This window comes from Pagrus major, chromosome 2, assembly GCF_040436345.1.
Source record: "Pagrus major chromosome 2, Pma_NU_1.0".
NCBI classification, from domain to species: domain Eukaryota; kingdom Metazoa; phylum Chordata; class Actinopteri; order Spariformes; family Sparidae; genus Pagrus; species Pagrus major.
Genome location: NC_133216.1, coordinates 15,596,660 through 15,611,393, shown reverse-complemented (window position 1 = coordinate 15,611,393; position 14,734 = coordinate 15,596,660). Strand labels below are relative to the sequence as shown.

General features: G+C 42.8%; 1 protein-coding gene across 1 annotated transcript in view; it reads left to right on the top strand.

Moving 5' to 3' along the window:
• The window catches only part of dock10 (dedicator of cytokinesis 10), a 40,739-nt gene that overhangs the window by 9,254 nt on the left and 16,751 nt on the right, over positions 1–14,734 (top strand). The window contains exons 4-32 of the mRNA XM_073494892.1: positions 149–231; positions 2,124–2,196; positions 2,508–2,651; positions 3,323–3,457; positions 4,388–4,574; positions 5,478–5,566; positions 6,011–6,094; positions 6,702–6,860; positions 7,020–7,268; positions 7,357–7,479; positions 7,956–8,038; positions 8,122–8,244; positions 8,335–8,414; positions 8,505–8,692; positions 8,882–8,947; positions 9,059–9,151; positions 9,259–9,382; positions 9,490–9,611; positions 9,747–9,830; positions 10,676–10,768; positions 10,940–11,058; positions 11,235–11,304; positions 12,709–12,822; positions 13,004–13,075; positions 13,187–13,333; positions 13,608–13,691; positions 13,782–13,878; positions 14,020–14,052; positions 14,299–14,477. Coding sequence (XP_073350993.1) covers positions 149–231; positions 2,124–2,196; positions 2,508–2,651; positions 3,323–3,457; positions 4,388–4,574; positions 5,478–5,566; positions 6,011–6,094; positions 6,702–6,860; positions 7,020–7,268; positions 7,357–7,479; positions 7,956–8,038; positions 8,122–8,244; positions 8,335–8,414; positions 8,505–8,692; positions 8,882–8,947; positions 9,059–9,151; positions 9,259–9,382; positions 9,490–9,611; positions 9,747–9,830; positions 10,676–10,768; positions 10,940–11,058; positions 11,235–11,304; positions 12,709–12,822; positions 13,004–13,075; positions 13,187–13,333; positions 13,608–13,691; positions 13,782–13,878; positions 14,020–14,052; positions 14,299–14,477 — 3,297 coding nt within the window. The remainder of the gene's footprint in view (positions 1–148; positions 232–2,123; positions 2,197–2,507; positions 2,652–3,322; positions 3,458–4,387; positions 4,575–5,477; positions 5,567–6,010; positions 6,095–6,701; positions 6,861–7,019; positions 7,269–7,356; positions 7,480–7,955; positions 8,039–8,121; positions 8,245–8,334; positions 8,415–8,504; positions 8,693–8,881; positions 8,948–9,058; positions 9,152–9,258; positions 9,383–9,489; positions 9,612–9,746; positions 9,831–10,675; positions 10,769–10,939; positions 11,059–11,234; positions 11,305–12,708; positions 12,823–13,003; positions 13,076–13,186; positions 13,334–13,607; positions 13,692–13,781; positions 13,879–14,019; positions 14,053–14,298; positions 14,478–14,734) is intronic.

Genomic DNA, 14,734 nt, shown 5'->3' with positions numbered 1-14,734 from the left:
TGACTCTGCTCTCACTGTAGTGTAGCCGTCTTCATTGTCTGCAGACTTTCCAGCAGCCCCAGGTCCATTTTTCCTGGAGAGGCCATCATTTTATAAGTTAATATTTAATCACATTCAATTCATTCTTAATCTCCTTCCTCTCCGGCAGGCCTGTAAGTATTACAACTCTGAGCTAAATGTGGTCCAGTTCAAGTATGACGACTACGCTGGAGACTACCGCCTGCTGCCCAGGTAATACACCATGACTTTACTCTAGCACCCTGCCCACTGTGTCTGCTGTATGAGATTTAAAGGAATAGTTAATCATTTTGGGGGATACACTTCACTTTCTTGCAGAGAGTTTGATGAAATGATTGATACCACATGTGTACGCAATATGTAAAGCAACAGCCAGGAGATGCTTAGCTTAGCTTAGCATAAAGACTGGAAGCAGGGGTAAACAGGCATAGCCAGGTAAAATGACTTGTCATTTATACACTTTGATTTTTGTTCCAGTTAGAAAAAAACTATACATAACTTGTCAATTAGTGAACTTTGGAGGTGCTGGTAGTTGGATTTTGTTACCTTCGGACAGAGCCAGGCTAGCTGTTTCCCTCTCTTTCCAGTCTTTGTGCTAAGCTTAGCTAACCGTCTCCTGTCTGCAGCTTCATCTTTAGCCTACAAACATGAGACTGGTATCAACCTTCTCATCTAACACTTGGCAAGAAAACAGATAAGTGCATTTCTGAAAGTGTTAAAAACATTTATTCAACCTTAAAGGCATACAATGCAGGATTATTTGGTTCCTGTTTGTAAACACAACAGGTACAGTAAGCCATTTTGAAGAAAGATAGTTGATTGTTGAGTGTTATTGTTGTGTCTTGTGTAAAGACAGGCTGGATCTCTTTTGCCACATAAAAACACAGACCCAGAGTTAGCCCCAAACTTCGAGGATATGGCAAGCTACATTGTGGCAAAGTTGCCTCTGAAAGTTGAGGCCAGCATAACCCTGATTTGTAGCGTCAAGTGCCGGGCTCAGTTTGTAGCTTCATATTGCCGGCCTCCATTGAAAAGGACTTGTGGACTGATGCTTTGTTATTGGTAGGCTGAACAAACCATCACACAGAGGTGGGAGGTCATGAACAAAAACAAGATGGTGGCTGGTGCTGAGTGAAAAAGAAGTAAGAGTAGAAGACTGAGGACACTGCACTCTTAACAAATGTTAACTGTCAGTGCCTGTTTATAAATGTCAGGCACCCATTCAGTCAGTCAGTCAGTCGTTTATTTAAATGAGGCTGTCAGTCAGTCAAAGGGAGTTGTGTCCGTCCCCGTGAGACTGATCCAGAGCAGCCCTACAGTCACTGCTCTCAGCCACAGGAATGTCCCTTCTCTGTCCCATGGGTCACCACTGTATTCTTACAGTCAGTTCACATAACCTCTGAACTGACGACCAAGATGAACTACAAAGTAAGATGCAGCATAAACACCAGTTAGAGCATAATCATACCAACTAATGTTGTGTATTTGGAGCTGCAGAGGCACAGACGACTGCTCTATTGTTTGTTTAGATGGCTAACAAGCCAACCAACCATAAACTGCAGGCTTACCGGTGAAACACGCCAAGGAAACAATAGTACAATGGGAATCTACAGCTATTGTATATGTGTGGCTGTCACCACTGTGATTGAGTGAAGCGATCTTCATCCGTGCACGCCAGTATTAGCATTCCTTTGTCAGCAGCCAGCCCGCAATCACCAGAAATCTTCTAAACATAGTCCCCTTAAGAGATTTTTTCAGCCAGCTTTTTTACAACTGTGTGACTTTTAGCCGAGGGTGGCTCCAGTGTTTCCCTCCACAGACTGCAGCCTCGCTGTCTGCAGCTCACAGCACACACACAAAGGCATTTCAATCCCGTCTCTCACACACAAAGACGGGTCAGCCTGTGAAATCAGTGGAGCGGCATCGAGCGAGGACTACCTATTGTTGACTCCTGACAGAGAACGATGGAGCCGAGTCAGCCACCCACAGTCATTTGCACTAGAGTGGATTAATTAAATTCCTGAAATCATTTTCTCTTTCCATCAATATATTTCATTATGAGAGTTCCTCATGTGTCTCCTCTTCTTTCACCCATTCCTTTATAGGAAACTGTATAAGGCAGAGAAGCTGCCATCTCACTCTTTTGAGATCGACTATGAGGACATGGACAAGGATGAGGTCGGTAATGACCATCTTCTTGACAAATGCTGTTAGAATGAATGCATTACATACTGGATACATCCTGAGTCTCATGTTTAAATTAGTTTACTGCAGCCTTAAAGCTGTTAGAATATACTTTGCGAGAGCAGTTAGCTCATTTGACGGCAGTAGGACATTGTTTATGAACATAATCTGACTGACAAATGGCCATCCTGAGATAGAAGGGTCTTGGCATGTCTCCTTTTCACTATTGATCATGTGCTCCTCTCGGGCAGAGGGATGAATGGAAAGCTAATGTATCTATAAGTGACCATATTTGTGTTTCACAGGATACCACCTCCCTGTCGTCGTCCAAAGGAGGAGGGGGAGGCGGCGGTGGTGGAGGAGGAGGGGGAGGGATCGGTGTGTTTCGGTCAGGCTGGCTCTACAAAGGGAATTTTAACAGCACCGTCAACAATAGCATCACTGTGCGGGTGAGGAAATGTCTGACGCTGTCCCTTTTCATGCACACACAAACACACTTTATCTGTCCTCCTGTTTTGAGCTGAAATGTTTGACTTCGCTCTCTCTTATGAGTATGTAAGGGTGGAGTACAATCTACATTATTGTTTGTAGCATTATTTGTTAATACTGTTCTGTTTATTCCAAAAATATCTGATGAAACAATCCCAAATCCAAACCAACCCTGTTGTTGCCCCTGTCCCAACTTGTTTGAAACGTTTTGATGGCATCAAATTCAGAATAAGCATATATTTACAAAAATCAAGTTGATGAAGTAAAACATTAAATATATTGTCTTTGTACTGTTTTCAATTGAGTACATCATGACACGTATGTCAGAAACGATCAGCAAATTATCTTTTTTATTTATGTTTTACGCAGCGCCCCAACTTATTTGGTATTAGGGTTGTAAGACACAGACAGAGGCAGGCTGGTAAAGGAGCAAAAAAGCTAGCTTTGATACAGATAAACAAAGCTTATATCTGCTTGTACTATATCAAGTAGATATAGTACAAAATAAAGCAAGAAATCACCAAGCCAAAAAAACCCAAACCATGACGTTGTATATTCCCAAATAGTTAGTTGCCTTTGACTTTGTCCTTTAACCACGTTAATATATCCAAACCTCTTTCTGTCCGTGCAGTCTTTCAAGAGGAGATATTTTCAGCTCACCCAGCTGACAGATAACTCCTACATCATGAACTTCTACAAAGACGAGAAGATCTCCAAGGAACCCAAAGGATGCATCTTCCTCGACTCGTGCACTGGTGTCGTACAGGTGCGATATAACGCATTCATATATGATTACAATACAGTATTCACTACATTAAAGATATATAGACTTGTGTTAATAGACTAATCCAGACTACCACTAAACAAGAAGGTGCTGGGTGCAAAAAGGAGCAAAGAAAAAAGACCAAAACATCTAGAAACTTCTACTGCCTCATATATTCACTGTCTACTGTGAGCTTTCCTTCACAAATACCTCTAGCTGATCATCCCTCTATAAAACTGAATAGCAGGTTAAAGTAAAAAAAACCCTGACATTTAACTTGAACTGAGCAAGTATTATCTTTTATGAGGAGACATTGCGTTTTATAGTTGTAGTGCAGTAAAATGTGGCTTGTGGCATGAGAAATGTAGGGCAGGATGACACTACAAGCCCAGGTCAAGATGTTATTGTGTTCCATCTAAGTGGAGAATTTAACCTTTTGGTTTTTTTTGACTGACAAACCTCATGGATGTCGTTTTTAAGTCCCTGCATGCAGCTTAAAGATACATTTGTCTAGCTTGACTTACAGTAATTGCTTAATGTACTGTATGTGGGTTTGGGAGTTGAAGCTTCCTCTTCCTCACAAAAACCACAATGGAGATGAGCTTTTAGCTTCATTGTGTTTTCATCCTCAGGAATTTGATTGTCTGCATATGCGGTCTTGTGTCTACCTTCGTAATTGTCAATTAAACATATATAAAAACTTGCATAGGACTTCTGTTTACAAGTACCCACATCCAGCTTTGTGGTTCCTGTATCCATTAGACATCCAGAAACCAAGCTACACAAGGCTAAGTTTATGATTCTACGTACAGCATCTTTAAAGACAGTGTGTGTACTGTATGAGGAAGTCAAATTTTCCAAACGCCGAACCAAGCTCTGGTTTTATCGTGTAACCACATCATCCTATCCATCCTTCCATCCATCCCCCTGTAGAATAACCGTCTGAGGAAACACGCCTTTGAGCTGAAGATGAACGAGGTCACGTACTTCGTGCTGGCCGCGGAGAGCGAGCAGGACATGGAGGAGTGGATTAGCACGTTGACCCGCATCTTACAGATCAGTCCCCATGATGGTCCGGCTCCCGACCGCAAGAGCCTGGACCTCACCGACCATCGGCAGGGTGAGATCTGTTTTGTATTCGGGGATGCACAAAGTTTACCTACAGTACGACGGATGCAGAGTGAGGGAAGTGAAAAACAGTTGGAAAGAGCAAGATGGGGTATTTAAGGAGAGACATTTTAGCATAATTCCAACACATGTATAAATCATGGTGCCCTTAAGAGAGGAATGATTTTATACTCAGTGTCAGCAAAAATGTAACCTTTTCCTCTCTGTCTGACTTACTCTAAATATCTGCCATCTTGCCACAACCTTAACGGGGAATTTCTGCTGGGCTGGTGTTCAATCCATAACACAATCATCAGGAAATGAAGCTTGACACCAACCTTGACTCCACCTTTGTTTAATACATCATACTTTGTTGTTAAAAAAAAAACTTCACATGCAAGCAAAAGAAATCAAACTCCACCGTATGTGCCAGCTCTGTGAGAGCTTGGGCATTGGGACTGCAGCCTGCAACATAAGGCACCCTGACAGAGCGCTGAGACTTGGCCCAGTGAAAAGTGGAGGAATGATGTAATAGCCTCAGCCGTCATGGCTCTGCGGTCTGTTAGCATGCCTCTAAATCAGGCTGCGAGCGTGTGGTGACCTACCATTAATGAGCCATTTTGTTCAGTATGGCCTTTGGGAAGAACGGCTCCAGGCACATGAAGGTTATATTTCTGCAGAAGGCTGCCTGCCTGCCTTATTATCCATAAAATACCACAAATAGAGTCATATTTTATCCTCAGATGGATATATGTCCACTGGCTCTGGTTGGTGTGTATTTAGTGTACTACTGAACCTATTTTAGAAAATGTCATATGGCCTTTAACCTGCGGGGTGAATTTGACTGCTTAGATAAACTTTCCCATACACTTTGAGTCACTCTCAGGAGTCCTGACTGTGTTTGTTCCCTCTCCAGATGTGTTTGACCTGTCGTTGAGCGACAGCTGTTTGCAGGAGAATGAAGATACTACGACAGAGAACGGCATCAATCCAGAGCTAGCAAAAGTGGGTTATGCTGAAACTTTATTATCTTATCTTTATTTTCAAACAATAATATAGCTCTGCTGCTACTGCATTACAGTTACCATTATCATAATAAATCGTTGATGCATGTGTAGCACACCAGTCAGTGTCTATTTAAAGGGCAACTCCACCAATTTTACACATCAAAGAGTGTTTACAGGTCTTAGGGAGTAGGACTGCACATGTGAAAAAAGTAGTTTAAAGACTTTCGTGGCTCCAGAGGAAGCTGCATGTAATTTGATAAATTGGCCCCAGTGATGTCACTCAGTGGCATTTTCCATGTTTTGATAGGCCTCAGAGATACAGTGCACACTGAAAAAGCAAAAACAGAGAGTGTTTCTGTTTTTCTTGATATTATAATTCATATTAAGAATTTTTGCTCTTGACTGTGTCTTTCCATCTCTCTTGCCATCTCTTCCGTATCAGTATATCTCGGAGACGGATGAAGGAATTCGCTCTGCCAGGAGAGAAGAGAGGTTGAATCTGTTCTCGCTGGACCCTGATACTCCTGTAAGTATAATGAATGTTGGCTGCACATCTACATGTGTTCATTGTTTTTTATTTATACATATTTTGACATGACTTGTACTTTGTACTTGATGCTGCAGTTTTAATTCCGATCTTAATCGTAAAAATCTCTTAGTTCTCCTCACGTCAGGGTGTCTGCAGGTTCTTCTGAAAACGTCTTAAATTTAATTTTGATAAATATTAGGCCTTAAAAGTTGTTTAATAGTCGTAAATTTGAATTTGTCCGGTCTTAACTGCTACAACATTAATTGCATTCATCAAATCTGTAAACCACTGAAACTAATACTTTCTTTTTATTTTATACTTGTGCTTACCTGGTGGCAAAATGTAGATTAACCTAACTCACTCTAATCACCATATTCCTACATAAATCTTACCTCTGCACAGGACCACATATAGAACATACTGCATACATTTATACTTGCTTGCAATGATTTAAGTCTTTAATTTGGTGGAAAGTGTTGTTGAAAAGGTTGTAAAGAACATTAGATTTAAATGTTTGATACCTGTAGACACCATGCAATGATTCATCCATGGTAAGTTGAAATAAAGCATGTCTCCAAGTAACAAACTGTTCCTCCAACTTCAGGTTCTGAGGAGCCCAAAGGCCGAGCATTCATCGGTTGAGAACGCAGCAGTGCGTCCATTTGATGAGAAGCTGGGCAGAAGGTTCATGATCACCTGCCGATCGCTAAACCTCATGCTGCAGGGCTGCATCAACGAGAGTGAAACTGGACCGGTCACTAATGTGAGGACGGTTGCTCAAAAATGTTTCAAAGTTAACTTTAGCATCAGTATGTCTCTGTGAAGTAAATGGTAATGGCCTCAAATCTCTCGAGGTACGATAATGTAATATAACAAGGAAGTGCTTCTTGAGTTACTGACTGATCTGAATCTGCTCCACCAGATCGAGCCCTTCTTCGTGTCGCTCGCTCTGCTGGATGTACGAGAAGGGAGAAAAGTGTCCGCAGATTTCCACGTGGACCTGAACCAAGAGGCTGTGCGTCAGATGCTCGGCGGCTGCACTAACGGGACAGGTGGCCCGGGGACGGGGGTCGGAGTTCAGGAGAATGGCCTGTGCTCTCCTGCTGAGAAGAAGCCAGGAGACTGTTACCTCAGCCTGGACATGGATCACTGGCTGTGCTTTCCCAAACAGGTATAAGGATGTAACTCCTACAGTCTCCTTCAATCCCTTACTCTGAATTTACATGTTGAATGACTCTAATATATGTTTTTCCTCGCAGGCCATCTTCTCTGTAACCAACCCCCACACGGACATAGTGATGGTGGCAAGAGTGGAGAAGGTGCTGATGGGAAATATTGCTTGTGGGACAGAACCTTACACCAAGAATACAGACTCCAGCAAGGTCAATAAGTTTATCTGATATTTTGCATTTTCAGTGCTTTACTATTTGCTTTCATTAACCGACAGCACAGAAACCCTTGTCTTATCTCTTGAAACAAGCCGGAGAAGGGCTCATGAAACACGCTCGTCTGGCATTTATTGCAAGGGAAATGGCTTAATCGACTTAAACAGTTTAATGCGTGACATTTACAAAATCGCTTTCCTGTAAGGCTGGAGTTTATCTTCATCACCGAATGCCAGTCCAATCGGATAGTTTCGAAATTAGGTTTTTCCGAAATCCTATCCAACGCATTTCCTGGCTTCCCTGCTGGCACTGCTCCACATGGTTAAGTGTATCACCAGGCATTCAACCTGCTGCCAGAGTTACTGTATTAAATAAGCTCTGATTTAGTCTGTCACAGTCAACTTGACTTTAGGGCTGATCACATCCCACTGAGGTGTCCTCTAACATGTCCTTCTGTCCGTCTGCTTGTACAGACTGTTCAGAAGATTTTGAAATCCAACAAACAGTTCTGCAGCAAACTGGGAAAGTACCGTATGCCGTTCGCCTGGTCCGTCAGGTCAGTGCCAAGTCATCTAAAGATATTAAAATATTTCTAACATGTTGTCGTCTCAGGATCTAACCTCTTTCTATCTATTACAGGTCGGTGTTTAAAGACAACCACGGGGCCCTGGACAGAGAGTCACGTTTCTCGCCTCTCTTTAAACAGGAGAGCAACAAGATCTCCACAGATGACCTGATTAAGCTAGTAACTGAGTACAGGAGGTAAGGCTTTACCTGTAAAGTAGGTCACATCTTCTCCAAGGCAAGATAAACATTTATAACAACATGTTATTCAAATTTTTACATGTGCAGGGCTGAGAAGACCAGCAAACTGCAGACTATTCCTGGGACGCTGGACATTGCAGTCGACTACATTCCATTGGAGCATCCTAGTATGTCTACTTTTTAGGCAATACCTTCTCCTTCCTTCTACTTCTCAGATCTGCCCTTCTGCTCACACGCTCTCTTTTCTGTGCTTTCAGACTGTGTGACATCCTCTTATATACCGGTGAAGCCCTTTGAAGATCTGAGCAAACACCAGCCCACTGTGGAGGTGGAGGAGTTTGTCCAGGACTCCACCAAGTTCACGCAGCCACACCGCGTCTACAGGAACCACATCTATGTCTACCCAAAACACCTCAAATACGACAGTCAGAAGAGCTTCGCCAAGGTATACCCCGGGAGTTTTAACAACAAAAGCACAGTTTATGAGGAGCCTAACGATCCAAAATCACTGACTGTGCAGCTGTTTACAGAGTGCCTCTTGTTTTTTACATACTTCATATACTTTAATTATTCAGTGTATTCACATGTTGCGTGCTGACAATCGTGAATGTTACAATGGCGCTCTTGTTCGCAGGCTCGTAACCTTGCAGTCTATGTGGAGTTCCGCAGCTCGGACGAAGAAGTTGCCAAACCTTTAAAGGTAAAACGCCATCCAAATAATATGCTGATGAGACATTTATTGGCTTTTATATGACTCAGTTTTCTCCAGTTAAACTTCGTCCATCATGAGAAACTGGCCTTTTTTTTCTAGTGCATCTATGGCAAGCCGGGAGGTCCAGTCTTCACCACAGCAGCCTGCTCAACAGTTCTGCATCACTCCCAGAACCCCGACTTCTACGATGAGGTAAAGGATATGACGAGTCGTCACATAGATGTCATTAGAACATGGTCTGATTTAAGCTTCAGCAGATCACTGATAATATAATATATTTCATGCTATTGTGTCCCCAGGCGAAGATTGAGCTCCCTACTCAACTTCATGAAAAGCACCACCTTCTTTTCTCCTTTTACCACGTCACCTGTGACATCAACGCCAAGACGAATGCCAAGAGGAAAGAGACCCTGGAGACCCCAGGTGAGTTGGTGGTAGATCAGGAACTTACAGTAAATTTATATTGCAGCAGGTTATTTTGTCCACCATTCAGCACTTTTGTGTTTTTGTATTTATGTGTGCCTTTTTAGTTGGGTATTCTTGGCTGCCTCTCCTCAAAGAAGGTCGCCTCTCATCTCAAGATTTTAGCATCTCTGTCTCCTGTAACCTGCCGCCTGGATACCTGGGCATCAAGGAAGCCAGCAACACCAAGGTGAGAGGGAGGAAGGAAAGAGGGGGAGAGACGGGCACAGGGTGTAGAAATAGTCAAAATACTGCTGAACAATGAAAACATGAATTTCTGAGAGAAGAAGAATATTGAGCATGCTGTCCTCTTTTCTTTCTAAAGAATGGAGCAGATGTGAAATGGGTCGATGGAGGAAAAGCTATCTTCAAAGTGTCCACCAATGTCGTCTCCACAGTATACACTCAGGTAAGAACATCACTGAGCATTTAAGGGAGTCTGGGGACTTTCTCGACAGGCGTCAAAGAAATAGTCTCTATTAGTTACTGTTTACTGTATTTGTAAAATGTACAATTTACAGAGGCTGCTTACAAGGAACTGTAACATGGACCTAAAATGACCATTAGACATCTCTGAACAAATCAAGCAACATGCAAAAGTTTTTAAACAAATGCATTGTGAAGCCAAGATGCACAATCAGCATTAGTGGATGGTTAGAGTGGTGACTTCCTCTTATGTAGTGTGGTACATGAAAGAAGGAAATGGATAGTTTCTGTAGAGGATGTTTGGAGTGCTGCAGCAGCAAACTCTTAATTGGCTGGTGGGTGGTTTGAGTTTCCCTTGCAGTACTTTCTAAAAGACAATGACATTGATTTATAAAAGGCACTTAAAGTGGTTTTGACAGACAAGTTCGTTCAAGGTTAGGTTCAAGTTCGACAGTTGGTTTTGCAGCATGTAGTGCAACGTGAAAAGAAAGAAAGAAACATAAAATTATAGAATCAATGAAGAAGTATGATCATCAGCACAGCAATAAAAAATTAAAAACTTAATGATGACTATCCTTGGACGGCAGGATTGAATAGAAATCGATTATACAAGTCAGTAAATAAATAAGCAAGAACTTTAGAGAAAAAGTATAATAATAATGAGCTGGTGGCTAAATCACACTGTAAACAATACCTGAATTGTTTGAGACTGAATCACTCAATAAAATGCTGACTGAAGTTCACATTTTAGGATTAACTGCTACTTAAAAAGGAGCCAGTCCACTAATTCTTCCAGCAGATGCTAACTGCTGATTCTCTCTGTGCCAGGACCCCCACCTGAACCGATTCTTCCAGCAGTGCCAGAAGAGAGAGCTGGACCTCTCACTACCTCCTACCTCCAACTTCCTCAACTGCCTGAAGGTCAGAGAAAACGCTCTTCATCCCCTCACTTTTCATATATTGTGACTGAGACAAAAAAGACAAGACCTTGACAACTAAACACGGCCGCATTTTCCCCTGTATGGTTTCTTATTCATTTCCACCCTTCTCCACCTCTTCTTCCTCCTACGCTTCTTTTCCACTCGTCTCCAGGGTCTTCTCAGCATGGAGAGAATCCCAGTGATCATCCGATTCCTGCCAGTGCTCTTCAACCAGCTGTTCAAGGTTCTGACTCAGAATGACAACGATGAGGTCACTACTGCCACCACCAGGTAGGCCGTGGTACTACAACTGTCCACAACAACTGGGTTCACATCAGGGTGGGGGCTCTGTGGATTATTTTCTGTTGAGAACTCCATTTTCTTGCTTATTTGTAGCTTTTTGTTTGGGAAGAGAAAATGTTTCAGTGTTTGACAGATGTTTTCTGTCATTGTTGTCCTGTCTGCAGAGTTCTGGTCCACATTGTTGCAAAGTGCCATGAAGAAAACCTGGATCACTACCTGCACTCCTATATCAAGGTGTGTGTGTGCTCAGGATCATCGTATGATATTTGTGAAGGCTGTTGTTTTCCATAAAGGACTGGAGTCTCCGCACAGACTATTTAAATTCTGCAGAAATAAGGGGGATTTGTGTGTTTGTATGTGTGCATGTTTGTGTGTGTGCTTTGGGCCAGCACGAGTGTGGCTAGGGCTGCGTGCCCAGAACACAGTGCAAACACACGGAGAGAAGAAGAAGGAGAAGAAGAAAGGCTGATTGAGTATGAGTCAAACTAGGACATTGGGCCGGCTCGATCAGAAACACAAGGCACGTTTGTTTAGGGGGAAAAATCAGCGAGCGAATTAGAGCAGAGAGCAGCAGAAACCACAAGACCTGTTTCATGTTGGCCACAGTGAAGGAAAACTGCAGCGCTTCGAGAGGTAGTGGCAGAGATGAATGGTGGGAGGTAAGAGGAGAGGAAACGGGGGTTGCCATAGTAACAGATTGGCATGATGTTCAGTAGTAGTGGTGCCCAATTTAAACTGCTGAGTGTGTCTGTGTGTGAACATGTGTGTGCTCAATGATGAGAGGAGAAAGAGATGGGGGTTGAATTCATTGTAGCATGAAGTGAGAAGTCTGCAGTTATATTATTTGAATCAAACCTCACGTGTGTATTTAAGATATTTCATTTTCCTTATTATATAAGTGTGTTTGTTCACACGCATCTACAGGATTTGTGAATGTGTGTTTTAGCGCATATTAGAGCTGAAACAATTAACCCATAAGACAATGAATCACCCAGTTCACAGACAATCTGTTAATTATTTTCCAATATTCCCCTAATTCCAGCTTCCTAGTTGTGATAATTTGCCACATTTCTCTGCTTTTTCGTGGGGACAGAACAAGACATTTTAAGACATGAACTTAAGCCATAGGAAATTGTGTAGGATGCTTTTCACAATTTTTTGGACATTTTAAAGACCAAGCAATATGTTAATTACTCTAAAAATAATCAGAAGATGGGGGATGGTTAGGGCTGAAGCTGCAGCTAACCATTATTTGTGCTTTCAATGAAGCTGCTCTCTGTTGAACAAATCTTGTGAAAAATGTCCATCTCAATATTCTAGAGCATGTCATTAAATTTGTTCAAGAAACCGTACAAACCCTCAAAATATTCAATTCACTTAAGTATAAGACAAAGAAAAGCAGCATATTCTCTCAGCTGACAACCCAGAATAAAGACATTTTTAGGTGTTTGTTGTGACTTCAGTTTCTTTCAATCAACTGATCGACTAAGCCTTTCTAGTTACACCTGGCATCTGAGCGGGAATCGTTGTTGCATGTAATCGCGTCTCTTTCTCCCCGCTCATTGCCCAAAAAATCATTAAGATGAACTGCTTTAACTGAGTACCTCTGACTTCCTTTCCCTTCTCTCCTCTGTGCAGTATGTGTTCAAGACGGAGGCCCACGGCTTCAGGACTGTTCATGAGGAGCTGGCTAAGGGGATGACCTTTGACCTGAAGAGCAATGAGCAGGCAGCGGTCAGGAATGTCCTCAAGGTTTGTCTTCCTCCTCACTGTATTTTTTGAAACTGCTGTTTAGAGGCTTCATTAATTCAATAATGCCTCTCAGGTCCTAGAGAAAAGTAAATCAGAATCAGAATTGTGTGCCTCCTGGAGCTGATCAGCCAAATGAATATTGGAACAAGACTGACTTTACTCTGACCTCTCCTGGTTTCAGTTCTCCTGGTTCTTCTTCGAGCTGATTGTCAAGTCCATGGCTCAACATTTGGTGGACTTGGACAAGGTAAAGGTAAGTCGGCACACTAATTTTTCTCCTTTACCTGAAAACATCGAATTTTTAAAACCACTCGACCTTGGACACAGTGCGTGATCATGTCACACTGACTCTATGTTCCTGCAGATTCCAAGGCCCCAGCGTTTCCCCTCGTCCTACCTGAGCCGTGTAGAGACCCTGGTAGAGACGGTGTCTGAGCACATCTTCTGGAAGAACAAAGACCTGGCAGAAGAGACGCGCAGTGCCAACTTGGCTGTCGCGGCTTTTGTCAAGGTGGGAGCAAAACGTCTCATGGACTTAATTAAAACAAGACAGACAAACACCACTGATGCTTTGGGACTCAGTGTTAGAGCACATCAAACATGCTGCACTATTAAGCTGACTGTATATTGTTCTGGGAAGGGATCAATACAAACTGTATAAACAATCTGCAACTCAAAATTGCTTCCATTTACAATCGTTGCCTATTGATTCCTCCTGTGTTAAATGATCTGTCTCGTCTTTTTAGCGGATGTCGGGTCTAATATTTATGTCTGTCTCTCTGCAGCGTTGCTTTACTCTCATGGACAGAGGCTTCACATTCAAGCTGATTAGCAACTACATAAACATGATCACTGCCACTGACAGCAAGGTAAAGAAACACAGGCAAACAGGACTGATTGGTAAAGATAAATGAGGGATTGAAAATGACTTTATTTAATCTTTTTTTCGTGTCTGACAGGTCTTGTGCGAGCTGAAATTTGAATTCTTGAGAGAGGTGTGTAACCACGAGCACTACATCCCTCTCAGCCTGCCCTTACCCTCCGCTCGCATCACAGGTAGGAGCCCCGAGTCGTACCCTGCCACTCCATGTACATGTGGTAACTCTCATACATCGAGTAGCTCTCACCCTCTCATTTGTCTATTAACACTATGTCTGTCTTTCTCTGTCACCTCCTCTGACTGTTTGTCCATGTCAGACCATGCATCCCCAGAGCCACAAAGTACTCATGGTAAATATGTTCAATCATTCTTTTGTATTGTTGTATGTGCTACGGTGTGTGTGTGTGTGTGTGTGTGTGATGTTAATGAAATTCATGGAGAATTGGCTTGTCACATTATTTGCTCACTGTAACCAGATTTTTATTTAGACGTGGATTAATTAACTCCCTGATGGAAAGCAAATATTGGCACGAGCGTTATTTAAATCACGTCAGTTCGTTTCCAATTTAAAATCGTTTCACACCGTCTCTCCTCAGTGTCGGTGCCCGAGTACAACCTGACCGGAGAGTTCTGCAGGAAGCACTTCCTGACCGGCCTGTTGCTACGGGAACTGGGGCTGGCGCTCCAGGACGAGCAGGACCTGAGACACCTCGCCTTGGCCACCCTGAAGACTCTCATGGCCAAGCACTCTCTGGATGCACGCTATGCCACCAAGGTAGCCAGAGCGCATGTTTACTCGCACGGGGGGGGAACTAAAAAGCCATGAACAATGAGTCACAAGCTCACAGTAGAAATTCTTCCTATGTGACTCATGCAAACACATACACGCTGACATGGGATTGTTCGTAGCAGCTGCAGAGAGCACGTCTTAATGAATGCTGGGAAGCGTCCAGATCAGAGCGAGTTAAACACGAGCAAATAGTGCCAACCACAACACGGCAGCGGGGCTGTAGTCAAAGCAGTCCCAACCAA